Source organism: Mustelus asterias, chromosome 5 (assembly GCF_964213995.1).
Source record: "Mustelus asterias chromosome 5, sMusAst1.hap1.1, whole genome shotgun sequence".
Lineage (NCBI taxonomy): Eukaryota > Metazoa > Chordata > Chondrichthyes > Carcharhiniformes > Triakidae > Mustelus > Mustelus asterias.
The window spans coordinates 9,521,248-9,548,375 of record NC_135805.1 but is presented as its reverse complement, the minus strand read 5'-3'; the positions used below and the strand labels follow the sequence as shown (position 1 = coordinate 9,548,375).

At 44.2% G+C, this 27,128-nt stretch overlaps 1 protein-coding gene across 1 annotated transcript in view; it reads right to left on the bottom strand.

Moving 5' to 3' along the window:
* LOC144493945 (dynein axonemal heavy chain 8-like) overlaps positions 1-27,128 on the bottom strand; it is a 1,745,965-nt gene that overhangs the window by 464,960 nt on the left and 1,253,877 nt on the right. Inside the window, exons 55-59 of the mRNA XM_078213522.1 lie at positions 25,944-26,084; positions 19,338-19,575; positions 13,288-13,430; positions 6,918-7,052; positions 1,558-1,680 (exon numbers count right to left, since the gene is read on the bottom strand). Coding sequence (XP_078069648.1) covers positions 1,558-1,680; positions 6,918-7,052; positions 13,288-13,430; positions 19,338-19,575; positions 25,944-26,084 — 780 coding nt within the window. The remainder of the gene's footprint in view (positions 1-1,557; positions 1,681-6,917; positions 7,053-13,287; positions 13,431-19,337; positions 19,576-25,943; positions 26,085-27,128) is intronic.

Sequence of the window (27,128 nt, the reverse complement as noted above, 5' to 3'; positions counted from 1 at the left end):
CAAGGTTTAAAAGAGATGTACGAGGCAGATTTTTTACACAAAGTGGTGGGTGCCTTCAACTCGTTGTCGGGGGAGGTAGTGGAAGTGGATATGGTAGTGACTTTTAAGGGGCATCTTGACAAGTACATGAATGAGATGGGAATAGAGGGATATGGTCCCCTGAAGGGTCGGGGGTTTGTACATGGAATTTAGCAAGGCCTTTGACAAGTTATCGCATCGTAGGTTGTTGCATCAGGTTACATCTCACGGGATCCAGGGTGAGGTAGCTAAATGGGCACAAAATTGGCTTGAGGACAGAAGCCAGAGTGTGGTTGTAGAGGGTTGTTTTTCAAACTAGAGGCCTGTGACCAGCGGTGTGCCTCAGGGATTGGTGCTGGGTCCATTGTTATTTGTCATTTATATTAATGATCGGATGAGAATTTAGGAAGCATGGTTAGTAAGTTTGCAGATGACACCAAGATAACTTGCTTCCATTAACTGATCATGGAAGCAAGTTTTTCACAAGAAATCTTCTTTCAGAGAAACCTAGGGTAGGATTTTCTTCCCGCCTGTGGCATATGCTGTAGTGGCAGAGATGACCTGCTGTTGGTCAGCCGTGGGATCTTCTGGTCCTGCTGCCATCAATGGGGTTTCCCGTTGTTATATATCCTCTGCTGCCAGGCCAGGGAACCCATGGCACTTGGTCGCCATCAGCTGTACCTTATATTTTATAGTCAGTGGCCCGTTTCAGGGCTCTACTGGTGACCTTTGTGGCATCTCCAAAGCCTCCACACATAAGTACATCACAGATGAGCACTTTGTGAGATGCATCAGTTACACCCTTGGCTGCTCTCAGATACCTGAGATATTTGAGGGAGCTCTTCAGCGACAGGTTCATCTCCTCGGGAACAAGGGGTACCCCCACGGGAGTAGGCTGATGATGCATGTGCGGAGGCAACAGAGTGCAGCTGAGACAAGGTACAATGGTAGGGGCGTCTAAAATGGAGACGGGAGAGGTGCCGGAGGATTGCGGATGTGGTTCTTATTTTCAAGAAGGGGAATAGGGATAGCCCAGGTAATTACCGACCGGTGAGTCTAACTGGCACCCTAAGATCTCGCTGGCACCCTAAGTTCCCACTGTCATGAACAGGAGCAAGATTTTGGCTAGAAAGTCTAATTTTTATTTAAAGAAAGTGAAGTGAATCTGCTAATTGAATATTCATTATTTAGTTGTATGCTAGGTGACTTTTAACTGAAAATTCACTAATTATATTTCTGTAACTAGGAGCAGACTGAAGCTGAGGCAGGGGTTTTGGGCATGCATGTCTGCAATGTATATCTTTTTAAATAAATGCTTATAAAGGTGTGTTAAGATCAACTGTAATTCATCATCACTTCACTTTCTGGAATACTACACGATTCAGACAGTTTAGAAACAATGGAGGGGTAATATATACAATTGTCATGAAGCTTGAACAGTTAGTTCAACCAGGAAAGCATCTCTTACAGGTCGAAGTCCCAATCTGGTTGAGGCACCAAGATTGGATAAATCTAGACTGAAGTATGAAAGTATTTTACCTGATCTCCCCACTCATTGATAACTGGCATATTGATATCATCAACAAATACAGTCATTTTGCGTCCACTTGGAGGTCCATAAGTGCTCCCTACACGCTTTTCCACATAGCTTTCAACTGTTCTCTGCAAATAAATGTACTTATTATTGGCATTTGTAGAACCTAGTGACAGAGCGTTTCTAAAGGTCATAGAAAGTTTACAGCACAGAAAGAGGCCATTTGGCCCATTGTGTCTGTGCTAGCTGAAAAACAAGTCACTCAGACCAATCCCGCTTTCCAGCATTTGATCCATAGCCCTGCAGGTTATGGCGTTTGAGGTACATACCCTTTTAAATGCATTGTGTGATTTTGTCTCGACTACTCTTTCAGGTCATGAGTTCCAAACTCCCACATCTCCCTGGGTAAAAAACGTTTTCCTCATCTCCCTATAATCTTTCTACCAATCACTTTGAATCTATGCACCCTAATTAGTTATCTCTCTACTAAAGTAAATAGGTCCTTCCCATTCGCTCTATTCAGACCCCTCACAATTGTGTGCATCTCAATCAAATCTCTCCTCAGCCTCCTCTGTTCCAAGGAGAACAACACCAGCCTACAGGACATGAATATAGCTGAGGAGGACACTGAGGAGGACACTGAGGAGGACACTGAGGAGGACATGAATATAGCTGAGGAGGACACTGAGGAGAACAACACCAGCCTACAGGACATGAATATAGCTGAGGAGGACACTGGGTTGCAAGGGAGTAGAATAGACAGTATTACAGTTGATAAGGAGGATGTGCAGGATATTCTGGAGGGTCTGAAAATAGATAAATCCCCTGGTCCGGATGGGATTTATCCAAGGATTCTCTGGGAGGCAAGAGAAGTGATTGCAGAGCCTCTGGCTCTGATCTTCAGGTCGTCGTTGGCCTCTGGTATAGTACCAGAAGATTGGAGGTTAGCGAATGTTGTCCCATTGTTTAAGAAGGGGAACAGAGACTTCCCCGGGAATTATAGACCGGTGAGTCTCACTTCTGTTGTCGGCAAGATGTTGGAAAAAATTATAAGGGATAGGATTTATAGTTATTTGGAGAGTAATGAATTGATAGGTGATAGTCAGCATGGTTTTGTGGCAGGTAGGTCGTGCCTTACTAACCTTATTGAGTTTTTTGAGAAAGTGACCAAGGAGGTGGATGGGGGCAAGGCAGTGGACGTGGTATATATGGATTTTAGTAAGGCGTTTGATAAGGTTCACCATGGTAGGCTTCTGCAGAAAATGCAGATGTATGGGATTGGGGGTGATCTAGGAAATTGGATCAGGAATTGGCTAGCGGATAGGAAACAGAGGGTGGTGGTTGATAGTAAATATTCATCATGGAGTGCGGTTACAAGTGGTGTACCTCAAGGATCTGTTTTGGGGCCACTGCTGTTTGTAATATTTATTAATGATCTGGATGAGGGTATAGTTGGGTGGATTAGCAAATTTGCTGATGACACCAAAGTCGGTGGTGTGGTAGACAGTGAGGAAGGGTGTCGTAGTTTGCAGGAAGACTTAGACAGGTTGCAAAGTTGGGCCGAGAGGTGGCGGATGGAGTTTAATGCGGAGAAGTGTGAGGTAATTCACTTTGGTAGGAATAACAGATGTGTTGAGTATAGGGCTAACGGGAGGACTTTGAATAGTGTGGAGGAGCAGAGGGATCTAGGTGTATGTGTGCATAGATCCCTGAAAGTTGGGAATCAAGTAGATAAGGTTGTTAAGAAGGCATATGGTGTCTTGGCGTTTATTGGTAGGGGGATTGAATTTAGGAGTCGTAGCGTTATGTTGCAACTGTACACAACTCTGGTGCGGCCGCACTTGGAGTACTGTGTGCAGTTCTGGTCCCCACATTACAGGAAGGATGTGGAGGCTTTGGAGAGGGTGCAGAGGAGGTTTACCAGGATGTTGCCTGGTATGGAGGGGAGATCCTATGAGGAGAGGCTGAGGGATTTGGGATTGTTTTCGCTGGAAAGGCGGCGGCTAAGAGGGGATCTTATTGAAACATATAAGATGATTAGAGGTTTAGATAGGGTGGATAGTGATAGCCTTTTTCCTCTGATGGAGAAATCCAGCACGAGGGGGCATGGCTTTAAATTGAGGGGGGGTAGTTATAGAACCGATGTCAGGGGTAGGTTCTTTACCCAGAGGGTGGTGAGGGATTGGAATGCCCTGCCAGCATCAGTAGTAAATGCGCCTAGTTTGGGGGCGTTTAAGAGATCCGTAGATAGGTTCATGGACGAAAAGAAATTGGTTTAGGTTGGAGGGTCACAGTTTTTTTTTTAACTGGTCGGTGCAACATCGTGGGCCGAAGGGCCTGTTCTGCGCTGTAATGTTCTATGTTCTATGTTCTATGTTCTACCCAATCTTTCCTCATAGCTGTAATTTTCCCATCCTGGCAACATCCTTGTAAACCTCCTCTGAACCCTCTCTAATGGAATGATATCCTTTCTGTGCAGTAAGAAGTCTCACAAAGCCATCACCTGATGAAGAAGCAGCACTCCGAAAGCTCGTGATTCCAAACAAACCTGTTGGACTTTAACCTGGTGTTGTGAGACTTCTAACTGTGCCTACCCCAGTCCAACACCACCATTTCCACATCATGATCCTTTCTGTAATGAGGGGGTCAGAATTGCACACAGTACTCAAGTTGTTGCCAGCTAATGATTTGTATAGTTCCAACATAACCTCCCTCCTCTTATATTTTATACCTCCACTAATAAAGGAAAGGATCCCATTGGCCTTCTTAACCACCTTATCGACAAGGAACTATGGACATTCACTTTAAGGCCCCTCACTTCTCTCATCTCTCAGTATCTCTCAGTATCCTCCATTTATTGTGTATTCCTTTGCCTTATTTGATCTCACCAAATTCATTACTTCACACTTCTCTGGGTTGAATTCCATTTGCCACTTTCCTGCCCCCCTGACCAGCGAACCTAATTTGAATCTATCAGCATAAATATGACAAGCACTCGCGCTGGATATTGAGCCTGCACCAAATATTCAGCTAGCACGGATACTACTTACACCAGGTCTACATAAGCGTAAACCTGGCACCATCACCTCCAAGGGGGATATTGGAGATGAGCGCTCAGGTGGCCATTACTCCTCAGGCAGTCCAACATGTGAGGGGCGCCAGGGAGAACGCTGGGGATGCACACAAGTGCAGCTTAGGGCCGGGGGTGAGGTCACTGTTGCTATGGGGGTGAGGGTGGGGTGGTGGTGGGTTGGGGGCATTGTGGGTTAAACAGAGGCTTAACCTTCCCTTCATATCAGGTCGTCCCTTGCTGTGAGGGGATGTGCTGGCTGCCAAGCAGGTATTGCTTCCTGGTTCCTCTGTGCTGGGTTAACAGTTCAAAGGTGGTCTTCCTTGTTGGGAACTGCAAACTCATCACAAGGGATTCTGACCCTCTGTTCACCTGACTTTGGCCTTCATCCCTGCCTTGGCAGTTTTGCCCTCAGCTATCCAGGGCCAATACTCTAAAACTCCCCCATAAACCTCACTCCACCTAAACTACCATACCCTCTGTCCTTTAAACTCTTCTTTTGTGGCTTAACAAACATTTATGTCCTTGTATTTCAATGCAAACAGTTGTTGTAGTTCTGCAAGGACAAAATAAACCCGAAATAAACGTAACTTTTCAAACTGTGAAAAGTATGTGTTGGGAAAATAATTACACTTCATGAACACCTGGGAAATTGTGAATTCTGCCCTCTGATTTTCTGATGATTTAATTGATAGAAAATAAGAACATAAGAACATAAGAACTAGGAGCAGGAGTAGGCCATCTGGCCCCTTGAGCCTGCTCCGCCATTCAATAAGATCATGGCTGATCTTTTTGTGGACTCAGCTCCACTTACCTGCCCGCTCACCATAACCCTTAATTGCTTTACTGTTCAAAAATCTATCTATCCTTGCCTTAAAAACATTCAATGAGGTAGCCTCAACTGCTACACTGGGCAGGGAATTCCACAGATTCACAACCCTTTGTGTGAAGAAGTTTCTCTTCAACTCAGTCCTAAATCTGCTTCCCCTTATTTTGAGGCTATGCCCCCTAGTTCTAGTTTGACCCGCCAGTGGAAACAACTTCCCTGCTTCTATCTTATCTATTCCCTTCATAATCTTATATATTCCTATTAGATCTCCCCTCATTCTTCTGAATTCCAATGAGTATAGCCCCAGTCTACTCAGTCTCTCCTCATAAGCCAACCCTCTCAACTCCCGAATCAACCTGGTGAATCTCCTCTGCACCCCCTCCAGTGCCAGTATATCTTTCTCAAGTAAGGAGACCAAAACTGCACACAGTACTCCAGGTGTGGCCTCACCAGCATCTTATACAGCTGCAACATAACCTCTCTGTTTATAAACTCCATCCCTCTCACAATGAAGGACAAAATTCCATTTGCCTTCTTAACTACCTGCTGCACCTGCAAACCAACTCCTTGAGATTCCTGTACAAGGACACCCAGGTCCCTCTGCACAGCAGCATGCTGCAATTTTTTACCATTTAAATAATAGTCCATTTTGCTGTTATTCCTACCAAAATGGATGACCTCACATTTACCAACATTGTACTCCATCTGCCAGACCCTTGCCCACTCACTCAGACAATCTATATCCCTTTGCAGGCTTTCAGCATCCTCTGTACACTTTACTCTGTCACTCATCTCCGTGTCATCTGCGAATTTTGACACACTACACTTGGTCCCCAACTCCAAATCATTTATGTAAATCGTAAACAATTGCTGTCCCAACACTGATCCCTGAGGCACACCACTAGTCACTGATCACCAACCAGAAAAACACCCATTTACCCCCACTCTTTGCTTTCTGTTAGTTAACCAATCCTCTATCCATGCTAATACATTACCCATAACACTGTGCACCTTTATCTTATGTAGCAGTCTTTGGTGCGGCACCTTGTCAAATGCCTTCTGGAAATCCAGATACACCAAATCCACAGGTTCCCCATTGTCCACTGCACATGTAATGTTCTCAAAGAATTCCTCCAAATTAGTCAAACATGACCTTCCCTTCATGAACCCATGTTGTGTCTTACCAATGGAATAATTTATATCCCGATGCCTTACTATTTCTTCCTTGATGATAGATTCAAGCATTTTCCCTACCACAGAAGTTAAGCTAACCGGCCTATAGTTACTCGCCTTTTGTCTACCTCCTTTTTAAATCATTGAGTGAGAGTGTTCAGTTTATCAATACTCACGTCTGGTGCAATAAATTAAAGTGAAATGATGGGAACACCTACTTAATATACCATTGACATAAGGAATTGGATCAATCAAGCTCATTTTTAGTTCATCTTCATACAAGTGTATAATACCTGGAACATGTAGGGTTCTGTGGCAGAAGAGAAATTTAAACTCTTGGACAGATGTTCTTCAGGATCATATTTCTTCAAATATCCTTTAATCATTACTGTTTTTGCTGTTCCCTGTTCTCCAGTCAGAAGTACAGCCTGTGATAACATCAGAAATATATTGGTTATATATGGAGGTTTTTTTTAAAAGAGTCCCTACTGTATAAAAGGAGGCCATTCGACCCATCAAGTGTGCACTGACTCTCCAAAAGAGCATTTTGTCAGTCTTTAGTTCTAAGAGTTTTCTCAGTACCCTTTGCCTGGTAATTGTAATTGTTTAAGTTCCTGCCCCCTTTCGCATCTTGAATTATATGTATTTCCGACAGTGAAGATAGGCACAGAGCATTTATTCAACACTTCTGCCATTTCCTTCTTTTCCGCTATTAATTTCCCAGACTCCCCCTCTAAAGGACCCACACTCACCTGAGTTATTTTTTTCCTTTTTAAATATTTATAGAAACTTTTACTATCTGTTTTTATATTTCTAGCCATCTTTTTCTCATACTCTAATTTCAAACATTACTTTTGAAGTCATGCTTTGCTGGTTTTTAAATTCTGTCCACTCTCCTGACTGACCACTGATCTTTTCAGAATTTGTAAACTTTCTCTTTCAATTTGCTACTATCTTCAACTTCCTTAGTTAGCCATAGATAATGCATTCATCTCCTAATCTTTCTCTCTCATCAGAATGGATCTTTACTATATGTTATGAAATGTCTCCTTAAATGTCTGTCACTACATTTCTACTGACCTACACATTAACTTATTTTCCGAGTTCACTTTAGCCAGCTCTGTCATCAAACCATATGGTCTGCCTTTATTTAACTTTAAAACACTAGTTTTAGACTGACTCTTCACCTGAAACTGAATGTGAAATTTGATCAGGTTATGATCACTGCGACCTGTGGGCTCCCTTACTGTGAGGTCAGGGAAGAATATGGGGGTTAGGATGTAGACAGGTCAGTTTGGGGATATCAGCTTTTATCGGGAGGGATAGTCAGATGTTTGGGAGTTGTCAGGTCAGGTCAAGAGGTAGGTGGATTGTTTGGGAGTAGTGAATGGGAAATACGCAAAAAGCAGCAAAGGGCTGGTAAAACAAATAGCACTAGCTACAAGAAGGAAATAAGGTAAATCAAATTCTGCCCAAACCTTTACAATGAAAAGCCATTTGATGCAAGTTTTAAACTGTAAATTCAACCAGCATGTCTTAGAAAATGAGGAGTAGAGCAAAGAATAGCGATGGGCTAAATGCTTCTTTGTCAGTCTTTGATGAACTTGCCAAGCTGAAATGAAGGCAACTGTTCGTGAGAGAAACAATGAAGAAAGCAAATACACTAGTGCTTTAGTTTCTGAAGACATCCTTAGATTGAGGTAGTGAAGCCTAGCCTTCCAATGGGGAAAGTATCGTAACTCATGACCCTTTCAGTGGTGAAGATGACGCTATTGATGCAATTGAACATTATCTGGCATTGCAGCCATATCCTAGGCGCTAACACGTTGCCGTAAATAGGCTTTGTGGCCTCTTCCCACTGACTCCTAAGTGAGTGTCCTTGGAGAGAAGATGATGCCCTTCCTCTGAGGGCCTCAAAGACAGAATCAAATATCTTTACTACCATTTCAGTGTTGCTGTATCTATTTAATTGCTGAGCACTGTTGTCAGAGCATACCTCCTTTATCTATTATCCTAACATGTTGATAATAGCAGCACGGATAGCCCTGGCTGGCATCTGCATAGCAATAATCAGCAGATAATGTGAAACAGGGTGTGCATCCTGTGCTCCCATTTCCAGGAAAAATCTGATTTCTAGTTATGAATACCACATGTATCAGACAACAGTGATCTTTTATTCAGCACATTATTTTGTTTAGCAATGATTATCAGACATAATAGGTTGGAGCAGCAGTTGGATGCACTTAGGAGCATGAAGGTGGAGGAAAGCGTCATAGATAGGAGCTTTAGAGACGTGGTCACACCCAAGGTGCAGGCAGATAGATGGGTGACCGCTAGAAGGGGCAGCCAGTCAATGCAGGAATCCCCTGTGGTCATCCCCCTCTCTAACAAGTATACCATTTTGGATACTGTTGGGGGAGATGGCGTATCGGGGGATACCAGCAGCAGCAGCCACAACAGTGGCACCATGGCTGGCTCTGTTGTTAAGCAGGGAGGGACAAAGAGCAATAGTTATAGGGGACTCTATTCTTAGGGGTGCAGATAGGCGCTTCTGTGGACGTGAGACTCCAGGATGGTATGTTGCCTCCCTGGTGCCTGGATGCCTCTGAACGGGCAGAATGCATATTGAAGGGAGAGGGTGAACAGCCAGAGGTTGTGGTACATATTGGTACTAATGACATAGGTAAGAAGAGTGATGAAGTCCTGCAGCAGCAGTTTAGGGAGTTAGGTAGAGAGTTAAAAAGCAGGACCTCTAAGGTTGTAATTTCAGGATTACTCCCTGTGCCACGTGCTAGTGAGGATAGGAATAGGAAGATAGTGCAGCTCAACATGTGGCAAAATAGCTGGTGTAGGAGGGAGGGTTTCAGATATTATAGGGTTTCAGTCCCCTATATTGACTGGGACTCACTTAGTGCTAGGGGTGTGGATAGGGCAGAATTTGTAAGGAGCATCCAGGAGGGCTTTTTGTAACAGTATGTAGATAGTCCAACTAGGGAAGGGGCCATACTGGACCTGGTACTGGGGAATGAGCCTGGCCAGGTAGTCGATGTTTCAGTGGGGGAGCAGTTCGGGGACAGTGACCACAATTCAGTAAGCTTTAAGGTACTGATGGATAAAGATAAGTGTAGTCCTCAAGCTAAGGTGCTAAATTGGGGGAAGGCTAATTACAACAATATTAGGCAGGAACTGAAGAATGTAGATTGGGGGCAGATGTTTGAGGGCAAATCAACATCTAACATGTGGGAGGCTTTCGAGTGTAAGTTGATAGGGATTCAGGACCGGCACATTCCTGTAAGGATGAAGGATAAGTATGGCAAGTTTTGGGAACCTTGGATAACGAGAGATATTGTGAGCCTGGACAAAGAGAAAAAGGAAGCATTTGTCAAAGCTAGGAGGCTGGGAATACACGAAGCAAGTGTGGAATACAAAGAAAGTAGAAAGAAACTTAAGCAAGGAGTAAGAAGAGCTAAGAAGAAGAACAACAAAGAACAACAAAGAACAGTACAGCACAGGAAACAGGCCCTTCGGCCCTCCAAGCCTGTGCCGCTCCTTGGTCCAACTAGACCAATCGTTTGTATCCCTCCATTCCCAGGCTGCTCATGTGACTTTCCAGGTAAGTCTTAAACGCTGTCAGCGTGCCTGCCTCCACCACCCTACTTGGCAGCGCATTCCAGGCCCCCACCACCCTCTGTGTAAAAAACGTCCCTCTGATGTCTGAGTTATACTTCGCCCCTCTCAGCTTGAGCCCGTGACCCCTTGTGATCGTCACCTCCGACCTGGGAAAAAGCTTCCCACTGTTCACCCTATCTATACCCTTCATAATCTTGTATACCTCTATTAGATCTCCCCTCATTCTCCGTCTTTCCAAGGAGAACAACCCCAGTCTACCCAATCTCTCCTCATAGCTAAGACCCTCCATACCAGGCAACATCCTGGTAAACCTTCTCTGCACTCTCTCCAATGCCTCCACGTCCTTCTGGTAGTGCGGTGACCAGAACTGGACGCAGTACTCCAAATGTGGCCTAACCAGCGTTCTATACAGCTGCATCATCACACTCCAGCTTTTATACTCTATACCCCATCCTATAAAGGCAAGCATACCATATGCCTTCTTCACCACCTTCTCCACCTGTGTTGCCACCTTCAAGGATTTGTGGACTTGCACACCTAGGTCCCTCTGTGTTTCTATACTCCTGATGACTCTGCCATTTATTGTATAACTCCTCCCTACATTATTTCTTCCAAAATGCATCACTTCGCATTTATCCGGATTAAATTCCATCTGCCACCTCTCCGCCCAATTTTCCAGCCTATCTATATCCTGCTGTATTGCCCGACAATGCTCTTCGCTATCCGCAATTCCAGCCATCTTCGTGTCATCCGCAAACTTGCTGATTACACCAGTTACACCTTCTTCCAAATTATTTATATATATGGGGTCATGAAAAAGCATTGGCCAGCAGGATTAAGGAAAATCCCAAGGCTTTTTATACATATATAAAGAGAAAGAGGGTAGCCAGGGAGAGGGTTGGCCCACTCAAGGACAAGGGAGGGAATCTATGCGTGGAGCCAGAGGAAATGGGCGAGGTATTAAATGAGTACTTTGTGTCAGTATTCACCAAAGAGAAGGACTTGATGGATGAGGAGCCTGGGAAAGGGTGTGTAGATAATTTGAGTCATGTTGAGATCAAAAAAAGAGGAGGTATTGGGGTTCATTAAGGTAGACAAGTCCCCAGGACCTGATGGGGTATACCCCAGAATACTGAGAGAGGCAAGGGAGGAAATTGCTGGGGCCTTGAGAGAAATCTTTGTATCCTCACTGGCTACAGGGGAGGTCATGATGTGGAGATGCCGGCGTTGGACTGGGCTGAACACAGTAAGAAGTTTCACAACACCAGGTTAAAGTCCAACAGGTTTATTTGGTAGCAAATACCATAAGCTTTCGGAGCGCTGCTCCATCGTCAGATGGAGTGGAAATGTGCTCTCAAACAGTGCACAGAGACACAAAATCAAGTTACAGAATACTGATTAGAATGCAAATCCCTACAGCCAGCCAGGTCTTAAAAGTACAGACAATGTGGGTGGAGGGAGCATTAAACACAGGTTAAAGAGATGTGTATTGTCTCCAGTGTTAACCTGGTGTTGTGAGACTTCTTACAGGGGAGGTCCCAGAGGATTGGAGAATAGCCAATGTTGTTCCTTTGTTTAAGAAGGGTAGCAAGAATAATCCAGGTACTTACAGGCCGGTGAGCCTTATATCAGTGGTAGGGAAATTATTGGAGAGGATTCTTCGAGACAGGATTTATTCCCACTTGGAAATAAGTGGATGTATTAGTGAGTGGCAATATGGTTTTGTGAAGGGGAGGTCGTGTCTCATGAACGTGATCGAGCTTTTTGAGGAAGTGACGAAGATGATTGATGAGGGTAGGGCAGTGGATGTTGTCTACATGGACTTTAGTAAGGCCTTTGACAAGGTCCCTCATGGCAGACTGGTGCAGAAGGTGAAGTTGCATGGGATCAGAGGTGAGCTGGCAATGTGGATACAAAACTGGCTAAGTCAAAAAAGACAGAGGGTAGCAGTGGAAGGGTGCATTTCCGAATGGAGGGCTGTGACAAGTGGCGTTCCTCAGGGATCAGTGCTGGGACCTTTGCTGTTTGTAATATATATAAATGATTTGGAGGAAAATGTAACTGGTTTGATTAGTAAGTTTGCGGATGACACAAAGGTTGGTGGATTTGCGGATAGCGATGAGGACCATCAGAGGATACAGCAGGATATAGATCAGTTGGAGACTTGGGCAGAGAGATGGCAGATGGAGTTTAATTCGGACAAATGTGAGGTAATGCATTGTGAAAGATCTAATACAGATGGGAAATATACAGTAAATGGCAGAACCCTGAAGAGTATTGATAGGCAAAGGGATCTGGGTGTACAGGTACACAGGTCACTGAAAGTGGCAAATGCAGGTGGAGAAGGTAGTCAAGAAGGCATATGGAATGCTTGCCTTCAACGGCCGAAGCATTGAGTTTAAAAATTGGCAAGTCATGTTGTAGCTTTATAGAACCTTAATTCGGCAGCACTTGGAATTTCGTGTTCAATTCTGGTCACCGCACTACCAGAAGGATGTGGAGGCTTTAGAGGGTACAGAAAAGATTTACCAGGATGTTCCCTGTTATGGGGGCCATTAGTTATGAGGAGAGGTTGGAGAAACTTGTTTTGTTCTCACTGGAATGACGGAGGTTGAGGGGCGACCTGATAAAAGTCTACAAGATTATGAGCGGCATGGACAGAGTGGATAGTCAGAAGCTTTTTCCCAGGGTGGAAGAGTCAATTACTAGGGGGCACAGGTTCAAGGTGCGAGGGGCACGGTTTAAAGGAGATGTACGAGGCAGTGGAAGCGGATACGGTAGTGGCTTTTAAGGGGCGTCTTGACAAATACATGAATAGGATGGGAATAGAGAGATAGGGTCCCTGGAAGAGTAGGGGGTTTTAATTAGGTCGGACAGCATGGTCGGTGCAGGCTTGGAGGGCCGAAGGGCCTGTTCCTGTGCTGTAATTTTCTTTGTTCTTTATAATAGCAAATCTCCTTTATTCTCCACTTGTCTTAGTTTGTTTAGCTATAATTATCACATGACAACAAAGATCTTTTATTCTGCATTTACCTTATTTTGTTTCGCTACGATATCCACAAGAATGTTAGTCCTAACATTATCAACATTTGGTACGAGGATTGAATTATAGTCTGGTACACTGTTAGTTGGATAGAGATATTCCTGAACCCAAACTCTCCAGTGCTCCCAATCACCTGACAAGACAAAGAAAGGAAGTTATGCTGCAGTCCAGTCCTAACATTGGATTATCCCTAATCACTATGACTTCCGTTTCAATGGACATCAAAAGTTTTCTCTCTTTACTTATTAAAGTATTAAAATGAGCCTCTTCCAATCTTTAAATATTTAAAAAATTAATTTACGGGTTGTGGATGTTGCTGGCTAGGCCAGCATGGATTGCCCATAGCCAATTTCCCTTATGTGGTGAGCTGCCTTCTTGAATCACTGCAGAACTTGAAGGCTATGTACACCTCCACTGCTGTCAGGGAGGGAGTTCCAGGATTTGACCTCCAACAGTGAAGGAACGGTGATATATTTCCAAGTCAGGATGGGTGAGTGACTTGGAGGGGAATTTCCAGGTGGTGGTATTCCCAGGTATCGCTGCTCTTGTCCTTCTAGATGGTAGTGATCGTGCGTTTGGAAGGTGCTGCCTAAGGAACCTGCACTCATCCAGGCAAGTAGAGAGTATTCCATCACAGTCTTGACTTGCAGCTTATAGATTATGGACAGGCTTTAGGGAGTCAGGAGATGAGTTACTCGCCACAGGACTCCTAGCCTACGGCCTGTTTTGGTAGCCACAGTATTTATATGACTAGTCCAGTTCAGTTTCTGGTCAATGGCAACCCATGGGATGTTGCTAATGTAGGATTCAATGATGGTAATGCTATTGAATGGTTTGATCCTGTCATGTTGGAGATGGTCATTGCCTGGCATGTGTATGGTGCAAATATTATTTTCCTCTTGTCAGCCCAAACCTGCATATTGTCCGGGTCTTGCTGCATTTGGACATGATCTTCTTCAGCATCTGAGGAATCGAGAATCGTGCTGAATATTATGCAGTCATCAGCAAACATCCCCACTTCTGACCTTGTGATGGAAGGAAGGTCATTGATGAAGCAGCTGAAGATGGTTGGCCTAAGACACTAACCTGAGGAATTCCTAAAGTGATGCTCTGGAACTGAGATGATTGACCTCCAACCACCACAACCATATTCCTTTGTGCCAGGTATGACTCCAACCAGTGGAGCGTTTTCACTGATTCCCATTGACTCCAGTTTTGCTAGGACAATTTAATGCCACACTTGGTCAAACGCTGCCTTGATGTCAAGAGCAGTCACTCTCACCTCAGCTCTAGCATTCAGCTCTTTTGTCCATGTTTGAACCAAGGCTGTAATAAGGTCAGGAGCTGAATGACCCTGGTGAAAATTCAAACTGAGCACCAGTGAGTAGGTTATTGCTGAGTAAGTGCTGCTCGATAGCACTGTTGACCTCTTCTATCACTTTACTGATGATCGAGAATAGATTGATGGGGCAGTAATTGGTCACAAGGGATTTGTCCTGTTTCTTGTGTACAGGGCATATCTGGGCAATTTTCAAATTGCCAGGTAGATGTCAGTGTTGTAGCTGTACTGAAATAGCTTGGCTCGTGGCACGCAAGTTCTGGAGTAAGTCTTCAGAACTGTTGCTGGAATATTATCAGGGCCAATAACCCTAGCAGTATTCCGTTTCTTCAACCGTTTCTTGTTATCACGTGGAGTGAATCAAATTGGCTGAAGATTGACATTTGCGATGCTGGGGACCTCCGGAGGAGGCTGAGATGAATCATCCACTTGGCATTTCTGGCTGAAGATCATTATGAATGTTTCAGCCTGATCTTTTGCAGGATGTGCTAGGCTCTCTATCACTGAGGATGGGGATATTTGTAGAGCCTCCGCTAGTGAGTTGTTTAATTATCCACCACCATTCATGGCTGGATGTGGCAGGACTGCAGAGCTTATTTCTGATCTGTTGGTTGTGGAACCACTTAGATCTGTCTATGACTTTCTGCTTGGCTTGCAAGTAGTCCTGTTTGGGAGCTTCACCAGGTTGGCACCTCATTTTTAGGTATGCCTGGTGTTGCTCCTGGCATGCCCTCCTGCAGTCTACATTAAACCGGGGTTTAATCCTTTGGCTTGGTGGTAATGGTAGAGTGCATGATATGCTGGCTCATGAGGTTACAGACTGTGGTGGAGTACAATTCTGCTGCTGCTGATTGTCCAAGGCACCTTATGGATGCTCTGTCTTGCGTTGCTAGATCTGTTTGAAGTCTGTCCCATTTAGCATGGTGGCAGTGTCACACAACAAAATGGAGGGTATCCTCAATGGAAGATGGGACTTTGTCTCCACATGGACTGTGTGGAGGTCATTTATCCTGATACTGTCATGGACAGACGCATCTGTGGCTGGCAGGCAGGTTGGTCAGGATGAGGTCAAGTATGTTTTCCCTCTTGTTGGTTCTCTCACCACCTGCCACAGTCTTGCAGCTGTGTCCTTTAAGACTTGGCCAGCTTGGTCTGCGTTGGTACTATTGAGCCACTTTTGGTGATGGACATTGAAGTCCCCCACCCAGAGTACATTCTGCGCTCTTGCTACCCTCAGTGCTTCCGCCAAGTGGCGTTGAACGTGGAGGAGTACTGGTTCACCAGCTGAGATTTGAGGGGGGGGGGGCGGTGGTGGTGGTGTGCAGTGTGGGGGGGGGTGGTGGTGTGCAGTGTGGGGGGGGGAGGGGGGGGTGGTGGTGTGCAGTGTGGGGGGGGGAGGGGGGGGTGGTGGTGTGCAGTGGGGGGTGGGGGGGAGGTGTGCAGTGTGGGGGGAGGGAGGAGGTTTCCTTGCCCATGTTCGAGACTTCATGGGGTCAATGTTGTGAACTCCCACATGACTGTATACTGATGTGCCGCCACCTCTTTAGGTTCATATGGTGGTGTCTGGGAGATATATTTTCCATCAGTCTCACTATGTCCTTCCCTCAAGTGAACCTGATGGATTTTTATGACAATCGCCATTAGACTTTTAATTCCAGATTTGTTTTTATTGAATTCAAAGTTCACCACCTCCTGTGGTGGGATTCTGATCCCGGTCCTCAGAGCATTACCCTGGGTCTGTGGATTACTAATCCAGTGACAATACCACTATGCCATCGCTTTCCCATAATGATGCTGCGAACTTCAGGAGGCAGCCATGATAAATCAGCCATTTGGCACATCTGGATGAAGATGATTCCAAATATTTTAGTCTTGTTGCTGAGCTCCCCCAGCGTTGAGGGCGGGGGTGTTTGTAGATTTTCCTTTTGTGGCTAATTGTTCACCAACATTCATGACAGGATTGCAGAGTTTAGATCCGTCACCTTATGGTCTGGCATATCCCCCATTTTATCATTACCACCCAGCCAGGAAATCAACTCTGTCTTAATGAAGAATGCAGGAGGGCATGCCAGGAGCAGCACCAGACATAGCTAACAATAAGGTATCAACCTGCTGAAGCTAATGCACAGGGCTACTTGCAGGCCAAACAGAATAAGCAGCAAGTAATAGACACAGCTAAACAATCCCACAACCAACGGATCAGATCTAAGCTCTATTGTCCTTCCATATCCATTTGTGAATAGGGTGGACAATTCAACTAAATGGAGGAGGAGACCCCACAAATATTCCCATTCTCCATAACAAGAGAGCCCAGCTCATCAATGGAGAAGATAAAGCTTTTTTGTATTGGCATGCTCTCACTGAACCATGGTTAATTGCCTGCTTTGAGGTATTGGTTGAGTGAGGAAAATGACAGACCATGAAATTACAGATTGTAGCAGACTACCTTGTGGATGTCCAGTTTTGAGCTGTTTGATCTGATCCACCCCTATCCCATTTAGCAAGATGGTGGTGCCACATAACACAATGGTGCGTTTCTTAGTGAGAATACTTTCCCCAAGGACTGAGCAGTGATCATACCTATCAATCTGTCATGGATAGATGCGTCTACAGCAGCTAGATCAATGAGGACAAGTTCAAGTAGATTGTAATTTTGCAGTCAGCCATTCTGGCAGATGTGCCCTTTAGGACTCTGTTAGCTCGGTCAGTAGTGATGCTTTTGAACCATTCTTGGTGATCGGTATGGATGTTTTCCTACCCAGAGTAAATTCTGTGCCCTTGCTACCCTCAATGCTTCTTCCAAGTGATGTTTAACATGGAAGACCATTGATTCATCAGATGAGGGAAGACAGTAGTTAGTGATTAGCCAGAGGTTTCCTTGCCCATGTTTGACCTGAAACAAAGATACTTCACTGGGTTCTGTAGTCTTCGTCCTCCTGTCTGTATACCACTGTTTCATCATCTCTTAGGTCTATCCTGTCGGTGGCACAGAACATCTCAAGAGATGATGATGTTGTCGGAGTCTGAGACCATCTGCATGGAATGATGCAACGAGTACAACTATGAAACTTGATCATTCTATAGGATAGCTCTCCAAATGTTAGCATAAGTTACCAGATGTTAATCATTTTAGTCACTGATTTGAAATGCAAGAAACATTACTAATAAGTGTGGCAAAGTTTTTACCCAGTTAGAATACCTTTTGGGACTTGAATTAAATTTGATTTTAGAAATTAATTGACAAGAAATCTATGATTTCTCAGCGGCCTCCCTCCCGACACCTGATCGGAGTCAGCACCTCTCTACACCCCGCACCAATCATCAGCCCCTTCTCCCGCTCCCTCCCCCCAAAATCATTGCCCTCCTATGGTTGGAGAGGGTTGTTTTTCAAACTGGAGGCCTGTGACCAGCGGTGTGCCTCAGGGGTCAGTGCTGGGTCCACTGTTGTCATTTATATTAATGATGTGGATGAGAATATAGGAGGCATGGTTAGTAAGTTTGCAGATGACACCAAGATTGGTGGCATATTAGACAGTGAAGAAAGTTATCCCCGATTGCAATGGGATCTTGATCAATTGGGCTGACGAATGGCAGATGGAGTTTAATTTAGACAAATGCGAGGTGATGCATTTTGGTAGATTGAACCAGGGCAGGACTTAGTTAATGGTAGGGCATTGGGGAGAGTTACAGAACAAAGAGATCTAGGGGTACATGTTTATTGCTCCTTGAAAGTGGAGTCACAGGTGGTCAGAGTGGTGAAGAAGACATTCAGCATGCTTGGTTTCATTGGTCAGGACATTGAATACAGGAGTTGGAATGTCTTGTTGAAGTTGTACGAAACATTGGTAAGGCCACACTTGGAATACTGTGTGCAGTTCTGGTCACCCTATTATAGAAAGGATATTATTAAACTAGAAAGAGTGCAGAAAAGATTTACTAGGAACTTGATGGTTTGAGTTATAAGGAGAGGCTGGATAGACTGGGGCTTTTTTCTCTGGAGTGTAGGAGGCTGAGGGGTGATCTTATAGAAGTCTATAAAATAATGAGGGACACAGATCAGCTAGATAGTCAATATCTTTTCCCAAAGGTAGGCGAGTCTAAAACTGGAGGGCACAGGTTTAAGGTGAGAGGGGAGAGATACAAATGTGTCCAGAGGGGCAATTTTTTCCACAGTGGGTGGTGAGTATCTGAAACAAGCTGCCAGAGGTAGTAGTAGAGGCGGGTACAATTTTGTCTTTTAAAAAGCATGGATAAGATGGGTATAAAGGGATATGGGCCAAATGCGGGAATTGGGATTAGCTTAGGGGTATAAAAAAAAAGGGTGGCATGGACAAGTTGGGCCGAAGGTCCTGTTTCCATGCTGTAAACCTCTATGGCTCTATGATTAATACCGAGAAAATAAAAGCTTAATAAAGATTATACCTATAGAACAATAGTCTGTAATGGTTAAAGCTTGGTCACAGAATATGAAATAAAACTGCCAGCGACTCATAAACCATGGAACTATATAAGCTGGTAATGTTCACCACTGAGGAAGCGACATTTCCCAATGTTTCTATGAATCATCAAGACTCTTTGCTGGTAGCAGGAAATTAGAAAAGCAGCCCAATGAGGTGACACATTGTGTGATTACTTTGTTCCTCATTTATAAGGTGAGAATTCTGAATAATAGCATGTAAAGCAAAAATTCATCATGTATACCTTGTTGATTGACAAGATACTCAAACATGGTCTGGTTGCTGTCTGCAGGGATCATAGGTAGGCTCAGTTTGCTGCTGTGGTTTTGGAGGAATTGTTCAAGTTTAGCTCTGCTCTCTAATTCCAACAGGGCACCAATACTCCACATCAGCACAAACACAAAAAGCCGCTTAAGTTGTATTGCATCAGAAATTCCTCCATCTTCCCTTGAAGGAATCAAACCATCAAGCAGGGTGATGGACTAAAGGGAGAGAAAAGTTGACATTGTTAATGGGTGTCTCTTTCGGACTTAGATATTTCCTCTCAAGGTAAGATGATCATTTGGAGAACTAATGCAGACACGATGGGCTCAATGGTCACCTCACACTCTTTTTTGAAGAAGAATGTAACATTTTCAATTGCCATTTAATTATAATTTTATTCTTTAGATCTGATTAATTGACAGTTTGATTAAGCACTGATTGTAATTATATGACTGATGCGCGATTAATCCACTCGGGAGGCTAGATCGTACCCGGGAATAAAGGCTTTTATTCGCAACAAGAATAGAGCATACTGCTTAACAATACAACCCCAGACTAAAGGGTCATTAGGAAGTGCAGTGACCTTTATACTCCTATAGGAAGGTGGAGCCAACCAGAGTGTACCACAGAACAATGCTAACAGGTGGAACACCCCAACCCTAACCCCAACAGTAACAAGAGTAACATATGTACAAGTACCCATAGTGATAACCATCTATGGTTCAGTACCTATAGTGGTAACCATCTATGGTTCACCACAATGACAAAGGATAAATTGGTTTCAGTTTTGTTGATCCTTACTCTAAAAATTCTGTGATTTTGTGATATTGATATATTGTGACAGGCGATTGAAGAATACAGATTCACAATTCAATGTTCCAATGAGGGGGGTTCTTAACCCTAAAGCTGTTGGAAAGTTGTGATCTAAAGGTAGAAGTTGCATCAGTCAGAAAGATCACAAGTCATTTCAACTTGCTACCAGTCATTTGTTAAAGAATGGTGCAGAAGAAGACAGGGACTCACTGGATTGGGATTGATAAAATCATGGAATAGTTACAGCACAGAAAGAGGCCATCTCCTTTGTCATTGTTTTGCCAGCTCATCCAGTGCTATTCCTCTATTTTTCCCCCATTTTATTCATTTTTTCTCTTTATATGATACAATTCTCAATTGAAAAATTGAATTCAGTCCGTCTCCACTACACTTTCAGTCAGTACATTCTAGATGTGCAAAAAATATTTTCCTCATGTTATTACTGTTTCCTTCACCAATCTGTGTCCTCTGGTTCTCGATCCTTTCAGTTTCTATTTTTAACCGACCCAGTCTCCTCAGGATTTTGAATACCTTTCTCAAATTTCCTCCCAACTTTCTATTTTCAATAGAAAACAGTCCAGCCTTTCCAATTCATTTGTGTAACCGCAAAGAGGTGGGAAGGAGGGTGGGATTTGGGCGGAAAATGGTGAGAGTGGAGGTGGAGAGTGGATGGGGAGGGTGGGGAGGGGAAAAGGGGCTGGTGATTTGGGGGTGAGGGGGAGAAGGGGCCGATGATTTGGGGCATGTTGGGGAGGGGGAAGAGGGGGTCAATGATGTGGGGGGAAGGGAGCGGGAGAAGGGGCCGATGATTGGTGCAGGGAGTAGAGAGGTGCTGACTCCGATCAGGTGTGGAGAGGGGGGCCGCTGAGACCCCCGTGGTGGTGTGGGGGAGGTTTACTCAGGTTATGATGGGGTACCCTTTAAAGATGGTGGCCTGATCTCTATGCAGCTGGGTTTTGCCAGTGTGTTGAAGTCCCACCCCACTATATGATAGTGTGAAAAACGTCTCCTTGACTTATTCTGGCTGAGTGACATGTTGGTTTTCTTGGTGGAAACAATATTCTGCTGTTTATGATGAGATTTCACCCATTGAGTTTTACAACACAGAAAGAGGCCCTTCAGCCCATCGTGTCTGTGGTAGGCATCAAGCACCACAGAAACACAGGAACTAGAAGCAGGAGTAGGCTATTTGGCCCTTCGAGCCTGCCCCGCCATTCATCTTGATCATGGCTGATTATCAAATTCAATATCCTGATCCCTTCCCCCCATATCCCTTGATTCCTTTATCCCCAAGAGCTATATCTAATTTCTTCTTGAAATCAGAGAACATTTTGGCCTCAACTACATTCTGTGGCAGTGAATTAAACACATTCACCACCCTCTGGGTGAAGAAATGTCTCCTTACCTCAGTTCTTATAGGTTTACCCCTTATCCTCAAGCCATGACCCCTAGTTCTGGACTCCAGCATCATTGGGAACATTCTTTCTGAGTCTACCTTGTCTTACCTTATTAGAATTTTATGTTTCTATGAGATCCCCTCTCACTTTTCTGAACTCCAGTGAATATAATCCTAATTAACTTAATCTCCCCTCATATAGCAGACCTGCCACCCCGGGATTAGCCTGGTAAACCTTCGCTGTACTCCGTTTATAGCAAGGACATCCTTCTTCAGATAAGGACACCAAAACTGCACACAATACTCCAGGTATGGCCTCGCCAACACCCTATTCAATTGCACCAAACATCCCTATCCTCAAATCCTCTCACTATGAAGGCCAACATACCATTTGCCTTCTTTACTGCCTGCTGTACCTGCGTGCTTACTTTCAGCGACTGATGCACAAGGACTCCAAAGTCTCGTTGAGTATTCACCTCTCTCAAATTACCCCCATTCAAATAATAATCTGTCTTCCTATTATTGCTACCAAAGTGGATAACCTCACATTTTCCACATTATACTGCATCTGCCATGCGGATGCTCACACACGCAACCTGTCAAATTACGTTGAAACCTCTCTGCATCTTCCTCACAGCTCACCCTCCCACCCAACTTTGTATCATCTGCAAATTTGGAGATAATACATTCAGTTCCCTCTTCCAAATCATTAATATACAATGTGAACAATTGGGATCCTAGAACAGATCCCTGCTGAACCCCACTAGTCACTGACTGCCAATCAGAAAGAGACCCATCTATGCCAATGCTTTGCTTCCTATCTGCTAACCAGCTTTCTATCCATCTCAATACCTTACCTGCAATCCCAGGTACTTTAACCTTACATAGTAGTCTGTCATGTGAGACCTTGTCAAAAGCCTTCTGAAAGTCTAATCAAACCACATCCACATTGGTCAACTCTACTAGTTACATCCTCAAAAATTCCAATAGATTCATCAAGCATGATTTCCATACTGACTTTGTCTGATTATACCACTGCCTTCTAAATGCTAAGCTATTAAATCCTTGATAATAGACTCTCGCAACTTCCCCAGTACCGATGTCCGGCTCACTGATCTATAGTTCCCTGTTTCCTCTCTGCCTAACTTTTTGAATAATGAGATTAGATATCCTCCAATCTGTAGGAACTATCCCAAGGTCCAAAGAATTTTTGAAAATAACCACCAATGGATCTACTATTTCTAGGGCCACTTCCTTAAGTACTCTGGGATGAAGATTATCAGGCCCTGGAGATTTATCCACCTTCAATCCCATCAATTTCCCCAAAATAATTTCTCTACTAATGCTGATTTCCTTCAGCTCCTCACAAAAACATGTTTCTCTCACTACTTCTGTTACATTATTCATGTCTTCCTTTGTGAAGACTGAAGCAAAATACACATTTAATTCCTCAGCCATTTCTTTGTTCCCCCATATGAATCCACCCGTTTCTGACTGGATCACCATAAGACCATAAGACCATAAGACATAGGAGCGGAAGTAAGGCCATTCGGCCCATCGAGTCCACTCCACCATTCAATCATGGTTGATTTCAACTCCATTTACCCGCTCTCTCCCCATAGCCCTTAATTCCTCGAGAAATCAAGAATTTATCAATTTCTGTCTTGAAGACGCTTAACGTCTTGGCCTCCACAGCCCTCTGTGGCAATGAATTCCACAGACCTACCACTCTCTGGCTGAAGAAATTTCTCCTCATCTCTGTTCTAAAGTGACTCCCTTTTATTCTAAGGCTGTGCCCCCGCGTCCTAGTCTCCCCTGCTAATGGAAACAACTTCCCTACGTCCATCCTATCTAAGCCGTTCATTATCTTGTAAGTTTCTATTAGATCTCCCCTCAACCTCCTAAACTCCAATGAATACAATCCCACGATCCTCAGACGTTCATCGTATGTCAGGCCTACCATTCCTGGGATCATCCGTGTGAATCTCCGCTGGACCCGCTCCAGTGCCAGTATGTCCTTCCTGAGGTGTGGGGCCCAAAATTGCTCACAGTACTCCAAATGGGGCCTAACCAGTGCTTTATAAAGCCTCAGAAGTACATCCCTGCTTTTGTATTCCAAGCCTCTTGAGATAAATGACAACATTACATTTGCTTTCTTAATTATGGACTCAACCTGCAAGTTTACCTTTAGAGAATCCTGGACTAGGACTCCCAAGTCCCTTTGCACTTTAGCATTATGAATTTTGTCACCGTTTAGAAAATAGTCCATGCCTCTATTCTTTTTTCCAAAGTGCAAGACCTCGCACTTGCCCACGTTGAATTTCATCAGCCACTTCTTGGACCACTCTCCTAAACTGTCTAAATCTTTCTGCAGCCTCCCCACCTCCTCAATACTACCTGCCCCTCCACCTATCTTTGTATCATCGGCAAACTTGGCCAGAATGCCCCCAATCTATTCTAATCCTATTTCCCAGCACTTGTTCCAAATTCTTGTATGCTATGGCAATTCAAGTGCTCATCTAAATCTTCTTAAATGATGTGAGGTTTCCCACCTCTACCGCCCTTTCCGGCAGTGAGTTCCACATTCTGGGTGAAAAAGATTTTCCTCAAATCCCCTCTCAATCTCCTGATCCTTACCTTAAATCTAAGGCCTCTGGTTATTAATTCCTCTATTAAAGGGAAAAATTTCTTCCTATCTACCTTACCTCTATCCCTCATAATTTTATACAACTCGATGAGCTTCCCCCCTCAGCCTTCTTTCTCTAAGGAAAACAACCCCAGCTTAACCAGCCTGCTTCCTACAGTGTGGCGACCAGAATTGCACAAATACTCTGGAAGCCAGTGTCCAGTGGTGTATCACGGGGATCTGTGTTGGGTCCCTATTATTCGTCATTTATATAAACTACATGGTTGACTATGTGGGGGAAATAGGATTGGTAAGATTGCGGTTGACACAAAGGTTGGCTGGGTGGTTAACAGTGAGGCGGAGTGCCTTGGGCTACAGGAAGATAAAGATGGAATGGCCAAATGGGCAGATAAGTGGCAGATGGAACTTAACCCTGAAAAGTGTGAGGTGATACACTTTGGAAGGAGTAATTTGACAAGGAAGTATCAATGAATGGCATGACACTAGGAAGTTCTGTGTAACAAAAGGGCCTTGGTGTGTTTGTCCATAGATCTCTGAAGGTGGAAGGGCATAATAGTAGGTTGGTGAAAAAGGCATATGGGACACTTTCTTTATCAACCGAGGCATAGATTACAAAAGTAGGGAAGTCATGTTGGTGTTGTATAGAACTTTGGTGAGGCCACAGCTAGAGTACTGTGTGTAGTTCTGGTCACCACATTATAGGAAGGATGTGATTGCACTGGAGGGGGTGCAGAGGAGATTCACCAGGATGCTGCCTGGGATGAAACATTTATGAAGAGAGGTTGGATAGGCTGGGTTGTTTTCATTGGAGCAAGGAAGACTGAGGGGGCAACCTGATTGAGGTGTACTAAATTGTGAGGGGCATGGACAGGGCGGATAGGTGCAGGTGTTCTCCTTAGTTGAAGGGTCAGTGACGAGGGAACATAGGTTCAAGTGAGGAACAGGAGGTTTAGGGGAGATATGGGTAAAATCCTTTTACCCAGAGGGTGGTGATGGTCTGGAATGCACTGCCTGGGAGGATGGTAGAGGCAAGTTGGCTCACATCCTTTAAAAAGTATCTGGAAGAACACCGAGCACATCATAACATTCAAGGCTATGGGCCAAGTGCTGGCAAGTGGGATTAGGTGGAAGGTCAGGTGTTTCTCATGTGTCAGTGCAGACCCAATGGGCTGAAGGGTCTCTTCTGCACTATATGATTCTACTCTAGCTGTGGCCTAATAAACATTATATGATGCTTCATCAATAATATCACTGTTCGTAAGTATCCCATATGCCTTCTTAACCACCTTATCTCCCTGCACTGCTGCCTTCAGGAATCTTTGGAAATTCACCCCAAGTCCCTGTGGTCCTATGTAATTCCTAGTGTCCTACCATTCATTCAGTATTCCCTTGTCTTGTTAGTCTTCCCAAAATTCATCACTTCACACTTGTCAGGATTAAATTCCATTTGCCACTGTTCTGTCCAACTCACCTGCCCGTCTGCTAGCTCAGGCTTTGTTCCTCAATATTTACCACACCTCCAATTTTTGTGTCAGTGACAAACTTACTGATCATATCCCCCACATTCAAACCTAGATCATTAATGTACACTGCAAACAGCAAGGGACCCAACACTGATCCCTGCAGAGTACCACTGGACACAGGTTTTCAGTCACAAAAATAACATTTTAGTTGATGATTTAATTTGTATGACTTAAAAAAATAGGCATTACAGTCAAGACGTTTCTAACCTGCATGATATAGTTACACTCCAGCAACTCCATTACTGGATTGAGGCTTAATTTCATGTATTCATAACTGTCTTCAAAGGCTTTGTCAAACAGGCCTTGTAGGATTTCAGCCTCCCAAGGAGTACGTCTGTTTAACCAAGCCTGAAAGACAAAACAGAGAAAATATCAATGAAAGAAAAGAGGCAATTCCTGCTTCGATTTGACAAGTCAAATATTTTGGAATACAGACTATTCATTCATACCAGTAATGCTTTTCTCAACATTGTTTAATAGACATTCGTCCTGTAACATCCTTGCTCCTCAGTGTCAGATTTGAGAGATACTTCAAAGATGCCCTGGGGATTCTGCCTCAATGTTTCCAGGTAAGGATTTACCCAGCAATTGACCAGAGATGTTAACTTCCCTTAGACAATTGCGTTGGGCTGGGAATCATCCAACAAAGCAATTTAAATCCCTAACTTTGGATGGTTCTGCCAGTTTTACACTCATAGTAACTCTGAAGGTGTTATAAAAAATAGAAGGACTTCTAACTTCAGCATAACTATTTTAAAGACACAGACTGAGCTATGCATGGGACACCCTCCGCATCCCTGGCCACCCAGGATACTCACAACATCTCTCAATTAAGCACCCCACTCCCCATGAGAATTCCCCCCACCCTCAATCTGATTGGGGGTGGGGGGGATGGGGGAGAAGGAAAAAGTGGGTAAGGGGAGAAGGAGGGGAAGGAGAGTAACCTTACGTAGGCACAGAGGGAATTAGCAGCCTTTGAAAGCCACATACATGCATGAACCTTCCCCTTGTATGTGGATGTGCTCAATGTTCTGGATGAAGATAGTCCACATCCCTCTGCCCAAATTACACCAGTGTTGACCTGCAACCTAGAAGTAGTATATGGTCTTACGATCCCAGTTGGTATTATAACTGGACGGGAGGATCCCAGAGGGGAACATTGGCTCAAAGGACTGTACATAAGAACATAAGAACCAGGAGCAGGAGTAGGCCATCTGGCCCTTTGAGCCTGCTCCGCCATTCAATAAGATCATGGCTGATCTTTTCGTGGTCTCAGCTCCACTTACCCGCCCACTCACCATAACCGTTAATTCCTTTACTGTTCAAAAATTTATCTATCCTTGCCTTAAAAATGAGGTAGCCTCAACTGCTTCACTGTACAGGGAATTCTAC